Source organism: Lagopus leucura, unplaced genomic scaffold (genome assembly GCF_019238085.1).
Source record: "Lagopus leucura isolate 7727_CA_CO unplaced genomic scaffold, USGS_WTPT01 Super-Scaffold_73, whole genome shotgun sequence".
NCBI lineage: Eukaryota > Metazoa > Chordata > Aves > Galliformes > Phasianidae > Lagopus > Lagopus leucura.
The window spans coordinates 87,834,163-87,859,716 of record NW_024962252.1 but is presented as its reverse complement, the minus strand read 5'-3'; the positions used below and the strand labels follow the sequence as shown (position 1 = coordinate 87,859,716).

General features: G+C 43.1%; 1 protein-coding gene across 3 annotated transcripts in view; it reads left to right on the top strand.

Annotated features, from left to right (window-relative positions):
• The window catches only part of SYNDIG1 (synapse differentiation inducing 1), a 93,583-nt gene that overhangs the window by 46,602 nt on the left and 21,427 nt on the right, over positions 1-25,554 (top strand). For all 3 annotated transcript variants that reach the window (XM_042889636.1, XM_042889627.1, XM_042889619.1), the window contains exon 3: positions 6,178-6,315. In XM_042889636.1, the coding sequence (XP_042745570.1) occupies positions 6,178-6,315 (138 nt within the window). The remainder of the gene's footprint in view (positions 1-6,177; positions 6,316-25,554) is intronic.

Genomic DNA, 25,554 nt, shown 5'->3' with positions numbered 1-25,554 from the left:
ATGAGGAGAGGAGGAGAGATGTGCTCAAGTGAACAAGACCAGCAGAAATGTGCTCCTCTGGTCTCAATCTTAGACAGATGCTGTATCAACAGGGCCAGATGCATGAGGGACACCTGGGCTTGGATAGTACAGAGGTTTACTGGAGATGTAGCTGAACATCCTTTTTATTTTTTTTCCAGGAATGGAAAAAAATTGTTTGAGGACAGCAATCACTGAGTAGGGGAATGAACCATGCTGGATCATTAACTACATAAAAAATTGCCTATCTGTTCAAATGAGAAATACAGCATCTGAATCACATAGCATGCATCTGGTCCAGTAGAATGCTTTTTTCCCACCCATTACTGACAAGAAGCAAATGTTATTTAAATTACTAATGCACTCAAAGTGGAGTGAAAAGGTTCAGTACAGGGACTGGGAGTAGAATTTAGGAGAACAGCAAGAGGATAATATATGAGAGGTGTAGGGTTTTGCTTCTACACTGAAAGACTCAAAGGATTTGTTTCCCTCATCCAGGGTGCACAGCATATTGCTGAGTACCTTGCCACACTGACTGTCTTGCCACAGTTCATAGGAACTGCATAGTGTAAGAGCAGATTGAAGCTCAGTTCTCATAAGGCTCTGCTGTCTTTGGTATTTCGGGGGGAGAACAACAAAAAGATCATCCTTCTGCAAGATTTAGCAGCAAAGAGAGAAGCTTCATGCAGAAAAGCTGTTGTCTTTTGGTCTCTTGAAAGCTGGGGCTACCACCTTGCCCTGCATACCCAGGCAAGGTGAGTGGATTCCCAAGTTGAGCATCTCTGTGAAAGTCTTTCAGGGGGACAGAACAAACTTGGAGCTGAGTTGTTCCCTTTTTGGCACTGACTTGTTCATGCAAAGCACCTGCCTAGCGGGTGTTGCAGCTGGGTATTTAGTTGTTTGGACATATGGAAAAATCTAACACAGCCCTTTGTAATGAGCTTCACTGTGTAACACTTAACTGGAGTCTATGGATGCATGCAAGGAGCAGCTTTTATGGACTCTGCAGCTCAGTGTGTTTCTGCCAGTGTTTGTTTTTTGAAGAGCATTAGGCTTCTGACAACCGGAAATATTGTTGTTTTCCTGCAAAAAACTTTGCCACAGACACATTCTCTGGAGAAAGCCAGTTTTGGCTGATAGCAGTGTGGCTCTGGTTTGAGGTGACATCCCAGCCAGGCTGCAGGGCTTGCTGCTTTGTTACCTGCCATCCTCTTCAGAATGGGTTTGTTCAGATCATCAATGTTTTCAACAACCTGCCTGCAAGAAGGCATCTTATTCCTCTCCCCAAGTCTGGGGACTCCGAAAAATCCCAGGAGATGTGGCAGAGGAGCAGGATGCATGCAACAGAGTGATCCTGTCGTTTGCTGGCTGCAGCACTGTGGGCACATTAACTTTTGTGTTTCCTTACCAGCACTGTTCCTCAGGTCCTGGTGTAGTGCTGTTCAGACTGCATATAGAAATCATAATCTGCTAAGAAAACCATCTCTGAAACAGTTCTTATTAGCACATACAGCCCCATTTTGCTCCAGCATTCACCAGGCACAAAAGCAGAATGCTGTGTGTTCTATCAAAGATTTAAACTTCTTTTTCTGCCAATCCTTGAAATCAAACAATTCTGTACTTAAGTATCTCTAGAATTCTTATATCTTATGAGTCCTTTACATCACAATTAATAGACAGACAACATGTAAAGTGTGGTGGCAGTGGAATATGTAATATGTGATAGTTTCTACCTGAAATATCCTCCTGTTAGAGCCCATGTGCAAATACAGTGCTATCCAGAAACATCATTTGTCACATTAACACACTGGTTACTCTTTCTTCTGGCCCCTGGATAGATGGCTTATTTAGAGAAAGCCAAGCTATTGATGGCAGAAAATTGAATTATTCATATGTGTCACATAAAAGAATACACCTCAGCTCTCTCTTAAACCTCTTTTTCTCCAACGATGTCTGAAACGGTCTCTGGAAAGTGAAATAAATGGAAAGAAGAAAAGAAATGTTAGGCTTTCAAGCTAAGTATTTCCTTTTTTTTTTTTTTTTCTCTCTCTCTATGAATTGCTGGCTGCTGCTGTGAGAACTCATCCCTTTGACATGAGCATAAAAACACAGAGATGGGAAGTGGTTCCTAAGACATGTCTTGTTCCATCTAACTGCTCCTCACATCATATCCAAGCACCTCCTTGCTGTATTTCTCCTGCGATACAAAGAGAAGACCACGAAGAGAGTTTATGTGAATTAAACCCCATGACATCACGTTCTCCCTTAGCCCTGCCAGACTGCACAGGCGGGTTTAATGTTTGAGCCAGTATGCAAAAGAACTGGTTTTATATCCAACTCAAATCAAGAGAAAGTAATGAGTGATGCTGGCCTGCTGAGTAAAACCAGCTCTATATACGGGGCAGGCAGCAATGGGATGAGGCTCATGCAATCATGGAAGTGTTTGGTTTAGAAGGGACCTTAAAAACCATGGTCAGGGTTGCAAACCACTAAATCAGACACCAGGCTTCCCAGGGCTCCATCCAACCTGTCTCTGAACACCTCTGCAGATGGGGAACCTACAGCTTCTTTGAGTAGCAGTGTCAGTACCTCGCTGCTCCCTGAGTGAAGAATTTCCCCCTAACATCTGTGGTGCCCTCAGCCTTCCCTGGGACCAGAAATCTAGAAAGTGTGTTTGAACAGCCCTTGGAGGTGTCTGCCCTCTGGAGAGAAGCTCTGTAGAGGCTGCAAAAACTGAGTGGCAGATGTGTTTCAATGTAAATAAATGAAAACAAATATGTTTATGGAAAAATAATGAAATTCATGTGGACTCAGTGCTGCGCTTGTATCTGTGAGCTGCAGCTCGGGGAAGAAACTGGTCTCAGAGCACGGAGTGCAGAGGCCAAGCTGATAAGTCAGCAAAATATTGGATATGGTAAAGAATGTTATCAGGGATGAGATAGGGTGCCGGCAGCATTTTGTTGATGTCTGAAAGCTCACTGCAACCCACTTTCCACATGGTACGAGTATTTGTGGTCCCCACTTCTGAAGGAGATAGATAAGAGCAACAAAATCATAGAATGTCCTTAGTTAGAAGGGACCCATGAGTATTTCAACTCCCCGCTCCACGTTGCACCACCCAAACCCAGTGTTTGAGAGCGACGTCCAGACGCTTCATGAACTCTGGCAAGTTCCATGCCATATCCTCTTCCCTGAGTAGACTGTTCCAGTGCCCAACCTTCCTCTCAACAAAGAACCTGTCCCTATCCCCTAGCTGCCCTTCCTCTGACACAGCTCCATGCTCTTCTCTCAGCGCTGCTCTCTGCTCCCTGTGAGGAGCTGCAGCTGCCATGAGGCTTCCCCTCAGCTCCTCTGCTCTGCACTGAGCAAATTCAGGGGCCTCCACGCTCCTCATACAGCTCGTCATGCAGACCCTTCTCTATCTTTGCAGCCTTTCTTTTGAATAGATGCTCCATTTGATAGAGGAGAAAGCTAAGGGATGTGAAGTCCCCTGCTTGTACAAGACCATGAAGGTGAAGAACAAGATGAGTGCAGACCTGCTGCTCAGCAAACCTGCAATAGTAGAAGCAGGGGAAACCTGAGGGAGCTGTCTTAACACAGATAACAGAGAATTTTTCTTCACATGTGAGGAAGCAATTAGACTGATTCATGGACAAAGAACACATAGAAAGGTATTAAAAGAAATTGGTACAGCTTTTCTTGCTGGTATCTTTCAAGCAACAGTCGTGGATGCTGGAAGAGAACAAGGGGTGGATACACAGTGTCCAGGATTACATGAGCTCCCTGCAGAGTACATCCAGCAGTTGCTGGCAGAAGCAGAGCCCAGGGCTTGATGGACCACTGATCCTACTCCCCAGAACACACTTTATGTCCCTTTGCCTTCATAGACAAATTATTAACAGGCCACAGCAGTGGGTCAGATGTAAGAGAAAAAGAGGACATTAGTGGATGCTGACTCCCTTAGGTTGAGCTGTGTAATATTACTTTTTCAGTTAATGTGCCTCAGGGAATAGAGGTATCTCCCTAATCTTGTTGTGGCAGCTGGTCACAAGAGTGATCTGCAAAGTCACAAGAATGCTGTGATCCATGAGTACCTTCCAATGGATGCAGAGGGCTGTTGTATGGGAGCCCCTGTCACTCATGCTCAGATTAGGGATATTTACTTTATGGCTGTTATTACTGCTCCTCAGGATAAAGATTGTGATTTAAGAGACTATGGCAGCTGGCCTGGTCTTGTATGGATTTGTTTATTGTTGTCTGTGGTAATCCCCTTCCAGAAGCAATGCGTTGAATGCATGCTGCTGATGAACTGTAGGTAGACTATCTGTGGGTGTCTAGAGAGCATCACGAGCAGTTGATCAAAATCCAGGGGCACAGGAGAAAGAATGGACTTGGACATATTCATCAAGGACTTTTTTCCTCCTGAAACATTTTGGCTTTGTAAAGTCAAGCATGAAAACTTTCCAAGCAAGGAAAGAGCACTGTGAGCCCATTTTGGACAGCTGGCTGCTTGACTGATGCTGCATGTTAGTCTGGGAGCTGGGGAAGGAAGAGGAGTTTGGACCAGGTCAGGATAATGGATTTTGTTTAAATACCTTTAAAAGTGAATGGGAGCAACTGCAAAACTCCAAATGGTAAAAATAAAAAACAAACAAACAAACAAACAGGCAAATAAATAAAGCATTGCCAGGCCAAAAAAATCCATGATGGCAACAGGTTTTAGAGGCATAACCTGCTAAGGAAGCATCAGCCAGATGCTGCTCAGTGAGAAGTAAGTGTGCTGAGGCGAGCGGTAATAAACTACAACCATTGGTGGGAGAGCTGCCATCCAGCACACTGCCATCACCATCTGCTGCATTTAGGTGAACTCAGACCGACTGCAGAAGAGCAAAGGGATGCAGAGTGCTGGTCAGAATAGGGCACTGTGTTCACCACATCACCTAAACATGCATTGTGGGGAGGGAAACAGAGCACATATTGTCTTATAGTTACCTTGAGTTGGTTATTGTCAAAAACTGACTCCTGAACCATCTGGATTTGAAGCAGATTTCAAAGGGCCATACCAGAGATTAGTTTTGTATGCAGCGTGTGTGCAACTGAAATGATTGCTTTGAAGAGAAAAAAGGAGTGATACCAAAAGGGCTGTTTTCTGAAAATCCATCAAAGACTGCAGGCAGCCGTGGCTCACAGCAGAGCTCATTGTCCGACTTCTCTAGCGTGAGCTGCATTTTTCTGCTGGAAGGGACTGTGTGTCCACCAAGTCCAGCCTCCAGCATGCCACTGGCACCCAGGAAGGGCTGTCTAGAGAGCATTTGCTCATTCACAGTTTCTTGATTTAGATAAAGCACACAGCTTTTAGGGATAGCTAGCCTCAATTTTAAAAAGGGCTTGGTGTAATAGAAAATCCATTATAGCTGCAGAAAAGTGTTCATCACCATTCCTGCTAAAAATCTGCACCTTATGTCAGCTCTTCATCTGCTCTGCTTTCACTTACTGGGGTTTCTTGTGTTTTTTTTCTGCCGAACAGCAGAGCTGTCTGATCAGAAATTACCTACTCACAGAGGCACTTACAGAATGTGAAGAAATTACATCTTAAATTTATCTCACAAGAGAAGTTGTTCTTTCTACCTTCTTCCCGTGTGAATGATTTTCTGTGCCATGATGCATGGACCTGAATTTTTTATTTTAAATTTCTCTGTGTGGGAAGTAGACCCCTCCCTTCTCCCAGCAAAGTTTATTTCTCCTCTTCATCCACTGTCACAATCACAGTTTTTGCAACAGTCCTCTTTCTGTCTTGTGGAGGCTGCAAAGAGCAGCTCATTTGGCACAGGGAATGATTATGGACCACCCTGAGATTACATCTTTCATGTTGCAATCTTGCATTCTGCTGTTACTTGAAGTCTTCTAGTCTCTTGGCACTTACTTGTGTGGGCCCTGAATATCAGAGTACAAATGCTTTCCGAACTGACCATGTACATGATTGAGACCTCAAGATGGGACACCGGAAACTATCCCCCATGAGTGCTAGAAGTCTATTTTGAAAATGTCCTGGGGCAATTGGTGGTGTTACTATGAGTGGATGATCACAGACTCGGTCCATGAAAGAGGAGAAGTAATATAATTAATCAGCACTTCTACGTTTCTCTCTTGCTTTTCCAGAGTGACTACTCGAGTGACACTGAAAGTGAAGACAATTTCCTAATGATGCCACCAAGAGATCATCTCGGCCTCACTGTGTTCTCCATGCTCTGCTGCTTCTGGCCATTGGGAATTGCTGCCTTTTACCTGTCTCATGAGGTAATGCTAAAACATATCCTGTTAATCTATGGTTTTGCATCCACAAAATAGCCATCATCTCACACTAGCAAGTAAAGGTCACCAAGAACCGTCTGTGGGCAGAACACTATTTCAGGACTGTGGGAGGTGGTTAAAGAGAGCATTGTGTGTGGGACACTTCTCCACCTTCATAAATCTCTGTGATGGTGGTGGTTGTCTTGTAAGGCATTCTAGTGAGCAAGTAGTCTGTAGCATATTTTTGGTTGAATTGAAGTAGTCAGATTCCATGTCTGATTATACAACATCCAACTTAGGATACTCTCTAAGTCTGACTTGTGAGTAGAAAGCAGCCTTGCTATTCCAAGCATTCAGATTTCCCATTGCAAAAACTCATTTATTAGTTGCCAAACTGATCATCTTGGAAAGAAAACCAACAGCAGAAAATTCATTTCTGTTCGTTTTGCCATGAAAAATTGCTTGACCTGTACTTGTCCAATTCTGACACAGAAGTACTTTTTTTTAATCAGAAAAGCAATGATGTTTCAGTTTGTTTCCTCCATGAGACAGTCTTGCTTATCTCCAGCCTGTGCCTAACAACCACCTAATGCCCTATAATTTATTTCAACAAGTATGTCTTCAGTAGTGCCTGCAGAGCAATTATTGAGTTTCTCAGCACGGCTGATAATGTAACATGACAGAAGAGTCATGTTGGAAGTCTGTCCTTTGACTATAAGGAAACATTCAGTTATATTTCTATCTGCTGATTGTAGAAGTGCCTATTGGAAACTCTACTCTGTACTCCACGGCACCAAAATTATTCATCCTCTTGCCTGCCTTTCTAATCTGCCTCCTCTAAACATCTACCAGCACTTGCTGTTTGTCGAGCCAGAGCAGGCACTTCAGATCTGAAGAATCCTACTCTTTAGTATCAAGTAGAGAGATACAGCACTACTCCTTTTTAAATTTAAATGAAGTGTCTGTCACTGATCTTTGAAGCCTCTGAGATTATTAAAATTTGTCCAGTGAAAATTAACAGGTTTCTTGGCTGAGTGCTATTGATTTCTCAAATTTGGGCCAAAGGATTTACCTGATGATGATGACAGCACAAAGTAAAGCACTGGGAGAGAGCTGCTTATATACTTTGGTACTTTGCCATTTGGTCCTTCAGAAGAGCTATTTATCAGCAGTTTCAATGGCCACAACTCCTCACATAGATGGAACAGGCAGGATTTTTCATGAAAGCTGCAGCCAAAGAATGCTTCCAAGCTGGAGATCATTGGCACAATATTTGCTCTATGTTGGGAAAAGCAGTGCATTCAGTAATTTCTTTCCTTCAGGAAGCCTGGGGACTGGTAGCTAGTTTTATCCAAGCAATGAAAGCGGAGTGCAAAATAAACAATGTAATAAAGTACTAAAAAGCAGAATGGCTGAGAAGCATTCAAAATAGCTACGAGCAGATCCCAGGGGCCAGCACGAACCTGCTGCCCCAATAGGAGCATACACAGTTGGAATAGGTTGCATGAAGGCAGGGAATAAGATGCTCTTGGAAGAGGAGTGCTCACCTTTATGGTATGTGCTTCTTACCAGCATGGTGTCAAGACCAGTGGGTTGCTGATTGATCCCTGGGGTTTCTGATGTCATTGACCATGGTACAGCAAAGTGTTCATGGATGCCTCTGAAAGTGACGGGATTAATGATGGATTAGGACAGTCCTTTTCGTTTAATTTCCTCCTTTAAAAAACAAGGTGAGGAATGAGGTAGCGTTCAGAATGATCTTTTGTATGTGAGATAGTAAAATATTATGCCCTGTTAGCATCTGACTTCTATTTATAGATATCTTTTAACTAAAAGGCTGAATAGCATTTGAGCTCCCTTGTTAATACAAAAGGGTACGCCAACATTTCCCATCCTCTGTCAAAAGCCAGAACTGTAACTAATGATCGAAATTTGATGCTTGCATCCCAATCCTTTTTGAATCTTCTTGAGCACTTGACAATTTCACACGTACAAAAGTCTCCTGGGTAGTTTTACAAAAAGACCCAGTCTGCAAGAAAAAGCTGCAACATGTAGGAATGTCAGAGGTGATGGCTGGATTCTTTGTGCCAGAACTTAGCACCCGTGGCAAACTTTTTAATAAAACAGGGTTCCTTCGGCTGAGCAATGCATCTACAGATCTAGGCTTGATTTGCTGGAAATACATTTGTGCTGCAAGTAAGTAGAGCATTGCCTGGTGATCTTCCTATCCCAAGCAGAGCTGAGAGTCATTGCTTTACATCTTCTGTCGGTAAAAGAGAGAGCCCAAAGCCATCGCTGTGCTATCTGCTTGCTCATTTATTTGCTTTTGTTTTGAGTACTGCTTTCCTTCCCACAAGAGTTTACACCCACAGCTTGGGGCTGCCAAGCCCTGCTCTCACCTTCGGCTCCCAATTAATCACTGTCAGCAAAACCTGTGGCCCCATCACACTTGCTCCTTTGATCCCAGCAATGCCTCGGAGCAGATATTTATGCTGTGTAGACCAGCACTGGGAGGAATGGTGAGATCAGGATGAGTACCCCATTGCTGCTCAGCACAAGGTGTCCTCCACAGAATCTTTTTGTCCAAATCCTCTTTTACTTCATGGGTTTATTTTTAGGAAAGAGGGCAACAGCTTGGCACGTGTCTCTTTCCCTTTTTTAGAAAGAAGTAGATCAGAGAGCTATGATCAGAGAGCTACGCCTTTGTTGGTGTGAATGAGCTTTGCTTTTGTACCTGTTCTCCCATGGGATGTAATGGGATGTGGCGAGACTTCCCCTTAAACCTGGGAAGTCCCCACCAAAGCATCCTGGAGGTGCCAACTGGACCAGAGCAGCAACAGCATTGGTACAACACCTCCTCTATACAGCTTCCACGTAACCTCCTTGGATTCATCTCTGACTGACAGGCAGATTTTCCTAACCTGTGGACTGCATAATACCTTTGTCAGTTCTAATCCTTCCCATTAAGCCTCACAGTGTCTGCCAGCGTAAACCTTCATGGGTTGCTCATTCCCTGCTTCTGCTGCCAGCAGCAGAAACCAGGTATCTACTGGCCTTCTCAGACTGAGAAATGCCAAGACAGGTTTACAGGGATTTTCAGAAGACATAGACACACATCTGAAAAATCCCACCAGACACTTTTCTGCATGCTTAGGTGCTTAAAGAGCCTCCAAATCCCATCCCTGCTCTTCTTCTTGGCAGCACTTCTTTGCCAGGCAGCAGCCTGCGATCCAAGAACATGAGAGCAGTCACTTCCCGTCTGCTGTGGTTAACCCATGTACCAATTAATTCTCTCACACAGGGATTGAGGAATGCATGGCACTGTAATTATGGATGTGGATTGCTTGAGTGATACAACCCCAAATATTATCATTTGGGATACATTCAAAGAAAAGTACTGTGCACTGGGTAAAAGGATTTTCTCTTGTATTCGTCTGGACATGAGGCAAATGGGGTAAGGCAAAAGAGCAGCTTATCTCTCTTCAAGATAAGTTCTGAAGCTTTTGGTTACTTTCTGTCCAATTTTCAGAGATAGAGGCTTTGAAAAAAATGTATTTTTACAATACAGTGGTCACCAGTTAGAAAAGAGCAATAATGCCCATGTTCCCAAAGGGAGGAAGAGGACAATATGAACTTAAACTTTATCAGAGACCAGAGATCAGATGTTCAACATACATGAATGTATTTCACTTTGCTTCTCTGCATGAAATATTAATATCCAGCCACTACTAAAAGGGAAATAACACCCAGACATTATATGCTGATTATTCATTAGAAATCCTGCTCATAGACTCCATCTCATCTTGAAAAAACATAAGACAACTCAATAGTACAACAGGTCACACCACCAAACATGCCAGTGATGCTGGTGAGACCTATGTGTGCTTTTTTCCCCTCTCTTTTCCACATTTCTCTATTCAGAAAACAGAATATGCTTACATGTCTTTAGTTGCAGGTGTCTACATCTCTCATATCCTCATGTCACAGAGGGTTGGAGCATCTCCTTGGAACAAGCCATAAGGTTTGGGACTTCCTCTCAGTAGTTATCTGAAGAAACACAGAATGTTTTCTTTAGTCACATTCATCAGGGGTGTTGAAACTAGAATATCCTAAAGGTCCCTTCCAACCCAAACCATTCTATGATTCTGTAACACAAACACCCAGAGAGGACCAGTGAGTCAGATTTAAGACCTGAAGATTGGTGGGTTTGAGATCATTGAAAACAAGGTTCTATATGAGGAAATGTAGGGTAAACATCTTTTGCAAATATTCATCTCTGCTTGTAAACTGTCTCTCTGTATAAGTGCATATGTATGCACTTCTGTTAAGTAAAACACAGTGTTTGCAAGGATAAGCACTTCAAGATCATGAAACGACACCATAATTTTAGCTGCCACAAGACAGCCACTTTGTACTTGCATATGGCTCTACAGATATATTTATCTGGTTGTTTGACTTGCATCCATACTCTAGCCTAACCCTGAGGAGCAGAGTCTGTGCTAGTGATCATTCTAGCTGGTGGCTTCCACTCCTTGTCCCACCTTTCAGTTTGTAAGGTACTCTATTGCACTGGGCCCCACTCTGGTGCTTGGAAGTCACATACACTTCAGGCAGGAGCAGAGACCCTGCCACCTCTGTGCACAGTATTTCTGTACCAGCCACTATTTTCCTCAAGTGACCAGGCATTTTCCCACTAAAATGCACTGTCCACAGAGGTCTTGATGTGTTCTTATGGATATTTGGTACCTCAACCAAAACTCCATGGTACCCTGGAGCACCTGGAAAACCTTTGTGTTTGTGGTTATCATGCATCCAAAAAAGCCAAAATCTTCAGGAAAGTTCTTTGTTGAAGAAGCTGTTCAGGTGTGTCTACCAGAATCCCCTAACATGCACTGAGAATGCAAGAAGACAGGATGCAGACTCTGGAAACCACCTGGGACAGGAGCTGGTGCTGCAGAAGCAGGTGGACAGCAAGGAAATGTCATCACATGTGTTCATATCCCTTCAGGCTTAGCCATGGGGCTGAGTCAGTCCCATAGCAGCTATCTGAGGCTCACTCTATGTAAGCGTTTCATTCTCATGCTGTTTATCAGAATATTATATATATATATGTATATATATGAGGGTCCCTCAGCCTTTTCAAGAAAGGAAGGACATTATCAAGAGGGAAGTATGTGCTGGATGAGGAAACTGGGGGCTGCCATAGCCAGCTATGCCCCAGATAATCAGAGGTACTCTGAAGTAGGGTTGTTAACTACCAGCTTCTCCCGTTCCCTGCTTTCTGGGCTGAAGATGGCTCCCAGCCAGCAGTAAGAACAAGGGTAGACTTTCCTGTGCTGACTTTTCCCTTCAGGGTAGACATGTCCTGAGAAGAGAGATGTTTGTGCACACAAAGAATGGCCATTAGTGTAGCATGTCAGCACTGTTGATTTCATTGTGCTGTAGGTGAAGTCTTGGGCTAGGGAACTTTATAAATGTCTTGTGTAATTTCCTCTTCATTCCTCTTTGTCCGTTTGATCTTGTGGTCACATTTCCAAGTCACGAACTGCAATGACAAAAAGAGATTAGATTAATGAGTGGCCTGATTGCTTCAGCCCTTAAGCTAATTTTAAATAATTGGAAAGGTAGCTCACGTGTAACATTCCCAGAAGAGTTTAATTCATTATGCAAGTGTTTAATTACAATAAAGTTTTGGGACAGAAGAGAGACCAACCTGAAATGCTTGAGGAGATTAGGGGTCTCTTTTATTAAAGAGAACATCCTGCACAATGGCAAACTTTTAACGTGAATTGCTCTCTGTCAGACATTTATGTCTCACACATTACGCTGAGACAGCAGGAGCCAAGAGATGTATGGGTAGTCATGCTCCAAGGATATAAAACACTGCTCCCACCAGGCATCCTCTTTTTGTCCTGCTGTTATTTTTTGTTGCTCATGTATTAGCTTATTATTTCACAGGTTATGAGAAAGAGAAGATTGTTTCAGTGCAGAATAATCCACCCTCAACAAGTCACTTGTTCTCCTGCCTTTAAGCTCAGTGTGCCTGTGCTACTCACAAAGTCACTCAGAGGCCCATCCAAAGAGTAGGGTGAACACTTGGTGGTGTTCTTATTTTACTTTTGCTTTTTTTTTTTTTTTTTTTTTTGTCTTAGGCAGTGAGGATGTTTATTGTTAGCATAGAGCATTATATTGTTAGCATTACCACAGGGAGTTTTCGTTAGCAAACTACATGTATCCCAGTGCATTTGTCACACTTCATTTGTCCCACTTGTAAAGGTGGAGCATCCAGAGAGAATTATATTCTGGGAGAGGACAGAGAGGAAGACAGTGCCCAAGGACAAGAACAGGGCACATGATTTTGCACGCCTCCAGGAGAGCAGGAAGATGCCCATGCTAATGTGGAATGACAGTCAGCCATCATCATCTGGAAGACAAAGTACATAGTAGTTCCTCCTGCTGAAAGAGGCTTGAGAAAAGAAGAAACCCACTGCAAATCTGGGAATGGTGCAGTCTTCCCCTTTTACTCCATCCCACTGTCTGCCTCTGCTGTCAAGGAAGCCAAAAAGCTTTACATGCTTCTTCAGTGGCTGTAGCAGAAGCCCAGTGATGTGACGATGTCCCTTGAATTCTCCAGTGGCAAGAAGAACAAAATGTATTTCTAGAGCAGGTCTTCGGGTACAGTTTATATAATAGATCTTTCTTTCATCTCTCACTGAGACAGCTCAGAAATTTTTTTCCAAAACAAAAACAAGAGAAACAAGATATACACTTTTGAAGCGTAATATATTCAGAGGTAAAACGAGTAGATGTTTTCAGTGGCAAAGATTTAAGGTTAACCTTTTATCAGTTTGCAGAATACTCAGGTATTCTTTTTCTTCTCAGAAATAAACATCGTGTACCAGACTCGGGGCTACGTTCTAATCTTGAATGCACAGTTCTGTCTTTCAGTAGCTGCTGTGGTGAGTGCTACTGAATTACTACTTTATTTGAATGCACAATAAAGTGAAATTATCACTTCCGATTATAATTTACATCTTTTTTTTCAAATGGGCTGCAGAAAAACTCTGAGAAGGAAGATGTGTGCCTAATGATCTGGGCATCCAAAGATGCCTGCCAGATAATCGTAATTTTTATTGACCAAACTGACTTCCCAGTTGCAGAAAATAAATGAAGTTTTTATATGGATATTTTATACCTATATATATATATATATCAATTTTATATTAACATATTTAGATAAATTCAGATTAAAAAATTTAGACTAAAATTTAGATGAAAAATGGTGTTGTGGGATCCTCCTGGGCAGCAGAGTAAAAGGTTGCCCAGAGAAGCTGTACATGCTCCATCCCAGGAGACATTCAGTGCCAGGTCAGATGGGACCCTGGGCAGACTGAGCTGGTGGGTGGCAATTGTGCACGTGATGGAACCAGATGGTCTTTGAGGTCCCTTCCAACCTAAATCATTCCACGATTCTGTGATTCTATGAAAATACAGGCTTCTGATGTTAGTGGCAGTCCTCAGAGGGACCTCTGTAAGGTTAAGTTCTGTGCCAGTGTAAAAGCTTGAGAGTCAAGAAGAGCAATAAGAAATAAATCCATCCTATTAATGTAAATGGGGAGGTTGCTCTTGATTCCAAAACAAAACACTGAGCCAAGCAGGAGCAGCTTCTGTGAGGCAGCAACTAGAAATTTGGGTTGCCAGAGGAATATAGATAGACTGGTGCTTTCCTGCATTAATTGTTCTTGCGCAGATCTGGAAGAGCTTTGGTGCTACCTCTTATCTCTCTTTGGTACCTGCTTTCAGCACTTGCTTTGCTTGTGCCTAAGATGGCTGAAATATTTCACTGGGAAGTGAAAGATTAATTCATTATCTAATATTATTGCATTGTTCCCAAACAACATTTCCTAATCTAAACAACAGCATTTGGTGGATTCTTTGCCTCCAGCTGTCTCCACAGAGGTAGGCAGGACATTAACATGCACCTATCAAGATACATGATCTTAATGTACTCCTGGAAATAAAACTAATGTAGCATTTTATATGCTCAGAAACAAAAAATAAGGGACGAAAAACTTTTTTCCTATTGTGAAAATCACTCTTCTTTTCCCTGTGCCAGTGTGGTATTAAAATACAGTCATTATAGGAAGCAATGAGCAGTGAGTTATGAATGACATTTCCACATCTTGGCATTTCTTGTATTATTTCCCAAGAAGTGTGAAATAATCAGGGTCACTTGGGTGAATGGATGTTCGTGCTCATTCACAGAGGAACATGTCTTCCTCCAATAGAGTAGGAGAGGCCACGGATGAAAGTAGAGGGGTCATGGCATGGAGCAGGAGAGATGCAATGGGCAATCTCTGCTTCACTGTGTTCCTCATCCTGCCTTCCTTAGGTGAGTGCTGTGCTATCATAAAGTTTGCAAGAAGGAACAAAATTCAAAACAGCTATTATTTAAAATTCTTGGTCCTCACTGCATGGATGGCCAATGGAGAATAAGCAATGACGTGAGGTGATGCTATACATATGCACAGAGAAACTCCTATAGTTCATGTCATTGCCTCTCTGAGCTACTCCCTAGCTGTAACATGCACCAGGCAGTAATAGCACTTCCTTACTTTGTTCATAAACATTGCAAGCTAGGTACTTGCAAGCTGAAATATACGATTCCACAGGTAGATATCTGCTGTTATGCAGCTACTTTTAAATCTTTGTCCAAAAAGACTTTATCCAAAAGAATCAGGCTGCAACAATCTCCTTTTCTAGTCACTAGCCATCTTCTCCCTGAAAATAAAGGAGAATTTCTGTCAGTGCCCACCATGCCCATCATGAGTTGTGTCACAAGGTGTATCATGAAGGTCCTCTCTTTAAGGCTTGCATGTCTAATGCAAGCTGCAGAAATGTGATGGTAGGAGCAGGAGAGATCGTTTCTTCTTTTCTCAGGGCTGTTCAGGGAGCCAGTCCTGGATGGGATTTGGATATTTTCTTGTTCACTCATCTGAGGGAGGATCTCTGGAAGGAATCATGCTCTCACTCCATGGTAGGGATTAAAAGTTGGTGCAGAATGCCCCATCCATGGGTCAGAGCCATGCACTTCCCTTTGTTATGGGAAGTGCAAGCAAGGATGAACTGCAAAAGCTGAAAGTAGTCCTTGTACTGGTAATAGCAGGCAGTACATTCGAAATTCCCCTAGGTGTGATATCCCAGGAAATGGGATTTGTCCCCAGACGTGGGCCTCTGGGCAAATTTAAATAGTAATTGTCCCAGCTTGGGATTTCTGGATTTCATTCAAGACACTGCACTCAATAATTTTGCTGAACATGTCCTCATTCCTTGACCTTGTAGCACAGATGGCATTGTTCTAGGCAGGTTTCTACCGACTACGACTAATTAAGCAATTAATTAGGAGCTTGCACTTACACAGGAGTTATTGTAAAGCAATATCTGAAGTGACCTTATGGGACTTTGCCACAGCACTGGTCCAAAGATCGTCCAAATTATCTTTGCTAAGGATTCACTTCATCTGTGTAGTCTCAATTTGAAACATAGCTGTGACAAATAGACTGACCCTGAGTAGTCCTGGTCCTTTCCTGATGTGTCCTGAGGATGTCTCGCCTATATTTGAAAGCTTTCTGTTGTTAAAACTGCTGAAGATCATTTGCCATGTGACATAGTGGCTATTCCTAAGTGGTGGTGGAAGAATAATCTTGTCTCTGAGAGTTTTCAGGATTTCAATGATTTTTATGAATATTTAAATCACATGGGAACCGGTTCTTATTCTTACTGTATCTCACTTTGTTCTGTCAACACTTCAGCATTTTTCCCCTCACCAACCTTGTTTTAAGCCTTTAGATATTCTAAATCTAATTGTGTCATTGAAATGACGCCTTATGACTCTCTCCCCCATTTGTAATAACTTCTGTGTTGCATAATAACAACAAAACCATAATGCAAACTTCACATGTCTGCTGATTGGAAAAGAGATCATTTTAGAAATTTCAAGTGCGTGTACTCATTCTGACTGGAAGAAGAATGAGCAGCATTAGTTCCCCCTCATTTCTTTATTAACAGCAAGAAATTTCCAAATGTTTCAGGGCGTGGATTCAGCCTGGGGAATTCGTAATATTGCATGTCTGTTTCTTGATCATAAACTGCAAGTGGAGGTTTATGTTCTCCTCACAATTCTTAAAGTTATTCAGGAGAAATGTTGGAAACAGAGAAGATGGAAGTGGCATTTATGAAAAATCCAAGGTAGGCTTCAGAAGCAACTTTTCTCTGTAGTTTGGGATGAAATCAAGAGCGTCTCAATTCAGAGCTCCTGTGTGAACATCAGGCCCAAATCAGCCTTTGCTCCACGCACATGAAACGAGGCATAGCTTTGGCTCTGCTTCACTGAAAGAACCAAAGTCTCCAAATCAAAAAGGCCTTCATCACAAGAAGGCAGTAGCAGTGCTCCAGCATCGCTTGGTGATGCAGCTCACTGCTGGTGATGCACTCTAGGAGCCCTGCCCTCATAGCCACCAGGCACACCAGACACCCTTTTTTGGGCAGATCACAGCGTCAGTGTACAAGAGTAAGGAGCTGAGTACATTCCTGAAGAGTTCATTAATACTGGAGTTTCCTTCCCACACCAAGCATTTTTGCTGACAGACTGAGGGGAGTCCTTGCTCCTTCTGGTGACAGGAGCAAGTCATGATAGGAATACTCTGATAGCAGCACTTACTCTTGGAAGCAGCTGTAATCTCCCCAATTTTTATGGTGATTCAGCCCTTAGTGCATGTATAGTGGCACAGGTTGATGTCACATTTCTCTTATCTGTCATTGCTCAAAGCAGCAGTAAGTACATCTGAAGACTATATCTCTGCTGGATTTGGCATGGAAGTGATTTTTGGTACAGCTGTGCCTCAAGAAAGACTGAGCCAGTCTTGCTTCTTTCCTTGCTGAGAGTTCATCTACAGGGGGATTGCTGGAAGGGCAGAGATGCTCTGGCCTTTGCACAGCCTCTCTCCTCCTGTGTTGTCAGCCTTGCAGTCAGCTTCTGTACACATTGGTGTTGATCTCTCTGTCTCTAGGGCTCACTGCGCCTTGAGTTGAAAATTCCTCTTCTTTTTCTGTGGCCCAGGATAAAAGAATGAGTCAATCTACAATACCCATTAGGGATTAATTACAAGTAGAAGTTATATCGTTTCAATTAAAGCAGCACATTTTAGGCAGTCTTAGTGTCAATGCCCTTTCTACCAGAAAAGATCTCAGACATAAGAGAATACATATAAAAGGGAGAAATCTGTCCTGCAAGAAGTGCAAATGTGCTGATGCACTCTGTTACCATTAGCTTGAAAGACGAAATTGTGTCCTGCTGGGTACAGTCCTATCACCACCAATCTGTAGGTTGAACTTATATTCCTCTTGTACCATCTTGGGTTTTGCTGGGGTGATGAGTACTTTTCGCTGTCAAATGCGAAGTTTTTAGCTTTAGATGTTAATAATACACTCTTTGGCACTGAGTCTATAAATTCAAGATGTCTTCAATGAAAAAAGGATGAAATGGTGAGAATGTGAACTCTCAGCATTGCAGATCATACGTGGGGCTCCAGTTGGAGCCAGGGAGCTTTCGTTTTGCTTTTGAAATGGAATATGTGTGAAGAGAACATTGACTTGCTATCTGCCATAATGTAATTTGAGGGAAACAGTTGCTTTCCCTCATTTTGGGAAGTCGTTCAGACCTGAACAGCCTCACAGTGAGTCAAGTCACAGTGAAATCTGTAGCATCTGCATTTGCTGTTTTGTTACAGATCTCTGTTATAATCACAATTTTTTTTTCCCTTTGTAACATGTCCCTTGCTGATTTGAGGCTGTAATGTTTTTGTGACCACAAAGGAAACAGCATGTTTGAAAATGATTTGATAAGGCCAAAATAATTTACCTCCTACCAAGTGTGACATATTCCAGCAATTACTAATTAAGCTGAGATTGCTGTCGTACCTCAGTGCAAAGGAAAATCACAACCTCTGTGAGATCTCTTTGGCAGAATGCGTATCATTTGCTCTCCCCAGTATGAGCACAAAGTAGTGACAGTATTATCAGCACAATATCAACCTTCCAGTATGTTCACCTTCTCTTAATGTGCCAACCCCAACCTCACCAACCTGGCGTCTTCCTCATCTGTAACCGCATCTGTTAGCAAAGCAAATATTGTTGTTGTTCCTAGCAATTACTACATTGAGGGTCAAGGATGAAATGTGGAAATGCCACCATTTGTGAACCTTGGTAGATGTGCAACCTGCTTATTCTGTGGGGTTTCCAGTCTAGGGAGATTTGTTGTAATTGTCAAAATGCATGCTTTCTCTGCTCCTACATGGATATGACTCTGTACCACTGCATGGGTTGCTGGGAAAAACTGCTTTTGCACTGCAGGACTGCTTGATTAGCCAGTAAAGAACCAGGATACTGAAGGCAATGGTGCTACTATGAATGGTAACGACCAGGCACTCTGTTAGGTGTTGCTTTTGTTCAACAGAGGTGGAAAGGTCTAGTTCAAGTCTTTCTAGGGTAACAAGTTTGGGGATACCATTTTAAGGTGTCTGGGGAATTATACCAATCTCAGTTCCGATAATAGCCCCAAATCAATGCCATAAGCGTAGGCAAATCTCAGGGTAAAACTACAATTGGTGATATTACACTGTTTTTTCATACACTTTCCGTCACCTCATGGAAACCATTTCTCAGTGATCTTCTTTGCTCAGAGGTGTCAGGAAGATTGGAGCTGCAGTGCAAGGGAAGGGGAGAAGGCAGCCAGGGGTGATGGTAGGGCAGTGTCTTCCTCATACAAGGAGCAGTCCCACAGGAGCCGATTGCTGAGCCCTTTCATAGAATATTCTGAGTTGGAAAGAACTCATAAGGATCACAAGTCCAACTCCTGATTCCACACCAGGACCATTGCATCACTTAAAAACCCTAAAAACAGGCACCTATGTGTTCACCATTGAAGAGGCTGGAGAACTGGTATTTGGAGCATGAGGTCTTCTGGAGACCTAGATCATTGTCCCCTAAGATCTTGGGAAGGCATTCTCAAGTTTGGACATCCAGAAGATGACATATGCCTTGAGACCTGAAACCTCCTTGGCCATAAATAGTTCAGAACAGATATTCAGCAGCAGGAGCAAATGGCCATCCACTCCTTGAAAATAAGTTGCCTGCTTGCTATATTCCATTTTGCCACGTTCTCATACTTCATCTTGGCTACAGAGGTGTGGATTAAAATGGCTGCAGTGTTTGGTATCTAGGGTCTGTACTATACCTTCAGCCCAGGCTTATGAGCATCTGAAAACAAGCTGTCTTTTCAGCTTGAGCAGGAGAGTTTGGGGTATAGATTCTGGAGGAGTGGGGACAGGCAGCAACTCCCTGACCTCTGGAAGGTTCCAACGGTGTTGGTGATCTGGGAAGCTCTTTCCTCAATTCAAGCATTTTAGCCATTCTAGAATGGTCAAGTCAACTAAAGCAACCTGTGCCTCCATTGGGAGGCTTCATTCCCCTCTTTCCTCATGCAAAGTCTCAAGAATGACTGAGCTGTCAGGAGTGTAGAGATAGGCTTTCAAGAAGCAGTGAACTACCACCTGTACTGTCAGAGCAAGCATTACAGATGAAATTGCAGCTCATAACTGCTTACCCTTCTGGTAACCAGACATTGCTCAGCCAGCATCAGAATATGTGTGAAACAGAAGAGAGGCAATGTTCCTGCTTCCTTCACTCTGACTCCTGTTCAGCAGCAAAGACTTGAAGCAGGGCTGGGGTTAGAAGACACCACGAGGGAGTACCCTGAGCTGGGATGAAGGGCTCCTGTGCCCCACAGCAGGGCGGAATGGAGAAGACCCTGTCTGTGTAAGGCTCACGAACAATGTGGTATCTCTTGAACTAGCTCAGGACCCTTGGTGGAGTGAGTACCATCTGTGTGAAATTATATGTCACTGAAAGTTTCACTGCGCTGTTGTAGTGGAAATGGCTTGAGCCAGTGATTGAGCACCTGGTAGGAAGGCAGGGCCAACCCAGGGAGCTCAGGTGCATGCAATCCTAGATCTTGGCTCCACCTCTTCCCAGACCTCATTTAAAGGTTGACAGTGGAGGCAAAGGTATCTTGCTGGAGCTCCCTGTGTAACTGAGATCTTCTGAAGCTAAGCAGCTTTTTTTTTTTCCTTTATTTCTGTGCCTGCAGCTGCTGCATTTGAGCAAATCCTTACTGGCTGCAGCCTGAGACCTTCCTGTTTTGCTGTCACTGCTATGCTTTCCTTTCCATCGCATTATAGCTGTAAAGTCCACTGAGGAAAATCCTGACTTCTCACCTTAAAGTCAGGTCATCTACAGAAAGCAGTATTCTGAGAGGCAGAAGCAGCAATGCCAAGAGGATTTCACTAGGGTATTTCATCCAGCCCAGCAGGACTGGATGTTCAGGTAAGCAGCCAGAACAGAAAAATGCTGCTAAAGGCTGCAGTTAAATATTTCAGTTGCTGTTTGGATGCACATAAGACTGAGACATTGCTGATTTGCTTGTGATGCCTGAAATTCTATTACTTCCTCAAAGGCCAAATAGCTCTATTTTACGTATACGAGAGAAAGCCTCTTACTTTTCTCTAGTGAATTGATTTAGGAGAGAGGGGAAACATATTTTGGAAAAAAGCAAGTTAAAGACTTTTTGTTAATGATAAGTGGCTGGACATAATTCAGTTTATTGCTAATTCCAAAGAAGGGAAACAGAACCATGATGTCATGTCTTTTTAGATCCATTCAAACATTTCATCTCCTCTTTTTTTTTCTGATTGAAATGACTCATAAAATCATAGACATTAGGCATGCCAAAGGCCTTTAAGTTCATCTTGCCCATTTGTCTGCCACCACTGGGTTGTTATTTAGAATGGTAAACAAGAAAACCGTATTAGAGACAGACACAATGTTCTCTCAAAGAATAGGAAGGGGTAAGAAATTCTTCAGTTATTTGTGTATATCACCCCAGGCCTGAGAGCAGAACCATGAGGTTATTGTGAGCCTCTATGAGGCATCAAATGCAGCTGAAGCAGATCTTGCCTTTTCAAGCTGAAAGAGTCTTTCCAAAGATTTAAAAAAAAAAAAAAAAAAAAAAAGTAGAATTAAGAAGCTCTATTTCCTATGTCTTCTGCTGATGTTACTTCCCACAGCTGCTTTGTCACATGTTTCTTTGGATAACTTCATTTAGATTTAATGGTTTAATTTTCAAATCTAGCGGCTTTTGTGATCCCTTAGTGGAATTCGTGGGGAACAGTAACTTGTCCTAGAGCATCCCTCAACAGCCAAGTGTTTGTAACAGTGCTTGTGTCCAGAACACAGATCCACCTCAGACAAGGCTGAAAAACACTTGCTACATTCCTGCTGCTGACTGGATCTCTGCAGGGCAGGTGGCGTTCTTCAGGGCTATAGAGCTATGGTGTATCAGCTTAGTTCTTTGGCTTCTGAATGTAGCACAGGGAGCCAGTGGCAACCTCAGAATGCCCTCTGCAACCTCGGGAGCAAGAGGCCAAGCAATCAGTCTGCAGCCAGTATTACCTGGGTTCATTGAAGGCTCTCACAGCTTGGCAGTGGCCTGGCACCCCCTTGTGCTATGCAAACTTCTCCAAAGAGCTGTCACAGGCATCTCTATGATAGCTCTCTGCCTGCATGGAAGGATCAATAGCACACAGCCTGCCTGCCTCAGGACAATGCTATCCATCTACCTAGCAGTGAATGATAACCAAATCAACACCAGGTCGGACTCCATTAACTTGGCCCTCAGGAAGCAAATGCCTCTTAACAGGAAATTAGGTGCCACTGATCATTTCACCAGTGAGCTTTCTTCTGGTGAAGCTTGTTCCTAATGGCATCTTTCACAGTGAGTGGATGTGCTTCCCTAGAGGCAAGCGTTAAACAGAGCTGTCTGTGGGCAGGTTCCCTGCAGTTGCTGCTAGAGGCGTAAGCATCCCCAACACCAGAAAATGCCACCTACATCCTGGATGGCAGGCATTCTTGTGCTTCTCTTTGCTTCCACTACATTTTCTTTCAAGTCCCTGATGAGAAAAATGGGAAAGAAATGGACTGATGGCTGATTTAAGGCTCCCTCCAAAACTTGAGGCTGGGTTACAGTGCCCAGCAAGTCAAGGGTGGCGCTTGTACTGACCCTTCCAGAATTCATCTCCTTGTGATGACACCATGTCTTCTGCTGTTGGGAAGGTCTGTGCCTCATCCTCAGAAAATTCCTTACAGGCAATTCCTCTCAGTTCCCTGTGACTGAAATTTCCAGCCAAGTATCTGAGTAGATATTACATTTGAGGCTGCTCAGCTCCTGGCTCCCATGTACCTCCATGTATCTCTGGGGGATAACTGAGCAAGGGATTTGCTTACACAGCCCCTGTGCATCAGTTTTTATGCCAGGGAAAAAAGGAGCTGCTGGCACCTCAGCAGAGCTGAGCTAGGGGAGCAACCCAATTGAGGGGAAAGTCCTTTCTGTTATCTCTGCTAGCGTAGGCAATAATGCCCCCCCTTGGCTTTGACAGTGCTGATGCTGGATCACCATGAGGGACAATTACATGGCTTTATATTTGTGATTTACATAGATTGCATTGTAGAGGTTTACAGTCTAATATATGCATTTGCTGCTCCGTTGGGAGTAGTAAAGAAGAAAATCATCTAATAAAGAGCCTTCTGGTTCTGATATAAAATTCAGTATAATACATATTATTATCTCCGTCTGTGCCAGCCCTCCCTTCTTGCTGTTGCCTGCATTTTCAGAGTGTGGCAATGTTGCCAGCTCCTCTGTGCCAGCTAAGGCTCCTGCTGCCTTAGAGCAGAGAGTCTGAAGAAGAGGTGTCCAGGGAAAAATGCAGGGATGCTTTCCAAGTGTGTGGAAACGCAGGTGCAAACAAGGAGGGAGTAAGTTTATTCTTCACGTCTGCTTCAGGGTAGTCAAAGAAACTCAGCCCTAGATTGCAGTGCAGGGGGTCTGGGCTAGACTTTAGGAAAAGCATTCTAGAAGAAAAAGGGAGGTTCTATTTTGTTGCCTGGGCAGGGAGGGAAAACAGTAGAGATGAACAGTCAGGATTAGTTTTGCAATATTTCTAGGCAGAGCTTGGGATTTCTAAAAGATTATCATTGGCTTTGCTACAATCCTCTCTTGATACCTGTTTGATACACTCTGGAACTGATCTATTATCACGCCTCTGCGCTGGGCTCTGTAATTTCAGCATGGCTCAGGAAAAGCATACCAACGTGTCTTTCACACAGTAGCAATCTATCTCAGTCTCAAATCAGTTTACTGGCTACTTGATAACTGGTGTGTTTGCAGCCTTTCTTGAACTAGACCATTTACAAATCCTAGCCTGCTACTGCTTGCTCTCCTATCAGGATTGCCACTCAACTTAGCAAGCATAATGGCAGCACCCGTTGAGCCCTGGAGGCAGGTGACTGGAACTGAAAACTGCATCATTTCTTCAAGGACCGGGGCAGAATTTGTGGTAAAAACTTAGTGCCTGCCTCCTCCCATCAGTAGACTCTCCATCAGCTTGAGCGAAAGAATAATTTTCTATCCTGAGAAGTCTTTCAAGGCTTCAAAATTTCACATTCGGTAGGAATTTAGTTCTGAACATGCAGTGCTTCTCATAAATAGGTGGGCCTAGTCATAGACCTGGAGATTCAGTCTTCCCTTGCGACTCTTCTCCATTTGTCATAAACTGTGCTTTTAAAAATCAGATTTTATTTTTCATCATGATGCAAAAACTCATCTAGTGTTTGAATTTCACCTACTTTTAACCTAAGTGTAGAGTTTTCTTCCAGCATTCTGTTTGGACAACAGTACAATCAACCACATTTGCTTTGTAGCAGTAAAGCCTGACTCCTCATAGTGTGCTTATAGTAGTGTTTCCTAAAGAACTACTGCCCCCTCAAAATTAGGAACGTCACAGAGGAAAGGAAGAGTGACTGCAATCTGATATAGAAAATCTACCATTATAATATGAGATTACTTCTGCCTAATCCTCTGTGCTCTATTTCTGAGTGATGAGACAGATCAGGCTGCTGGCATGGCTCCCTCTAAATTGCTCTTTTTATCAGAGGTGTTCTTTGTGATGCTACACAGCCAGGCTTTGTCTGATTCTCTGGCTTTTGGGCAGTGTCTTCATCTTTCCAGGACAGTCTATATTTCACTTCTTTCTTCAACTCTATACTTCAGCTGGGGAAGGGAATCTCGCCAAACTGATGAGCTCTAGAATGTTTGCAACTCACTCACTTTTGCTTGGTGTGATATTATACGAAAACTGCATATGATGTACTATTTTGGCAACTTTCCTAGAGGGTGAGATAAGTGGTTTTGTAAGATTGCTGACTTCAAGACCGTATTTAGGTGCCAGTATTTACTTATTTGGTGCTTTGTTGTATTAACTCCCTATTTCCTAATAATAAGATTCATTTTAATGAAGCAGGAAGAAACATGCTTGGTCATGTTCAGTAAACCCATACTGAATGATTAAAAATAGTTATCAACACAGCCTGCTGGTATGAACTGATATGTTTACAACCACCACAAAGGGTTTGACAGCTAGTCCAAAAGCAGAGTGGTTGAGTTGCTTTTTTAGCTCCTTGCAGAACAGAGTACAACAAGAAAGGGGAAAAAATACTTTGAGAATGCCAAAGGCAAAGCAAAATGAGAGAAAACACAGGTTTTCAGCTCAAAAGCTATATGCCTTCATGCAGAAATGCTCTCCTGCCTATGTTCTCATCTTGAGTTTCAATAAGATTCTATGCAGAAGCATCCCAGGGCTCCCTGACCATGGTTTGTCACAGTGGAGAGGCAGCCCTATGGGGGCATGAGTCCTCAGATGAGATGGAGATGAATAGTAAGCAAACTGCTGCTCCATTGAAGTAGCACTGCAGTAGAGCATTAGAACTGAAGCTTGGGTTTTTTTTGGCAGTATTTTTTACACTTTCCCAGAAAAATCATCATAGAGTGGTGCTCTTCTATCAAATTTCATGTACAGGCAAACAAACATAAAACACTTTCAGGAATAATTGCCAGCCAGACCCTGCTGTTTGCTTCTGTAAATCTAGGCAGGCTTCTGCCTTGCAAATTTACTGGTGAAGAAAGAGCTATGATGAATTCCCCCTTGAGGCGTGTATTCGTAGACAGCTGGGGCTGTTTATCTACACCAGCTGACAACTATTTCCTCCAATGCAGCTTAGCACTTACAGCAGGAGGAC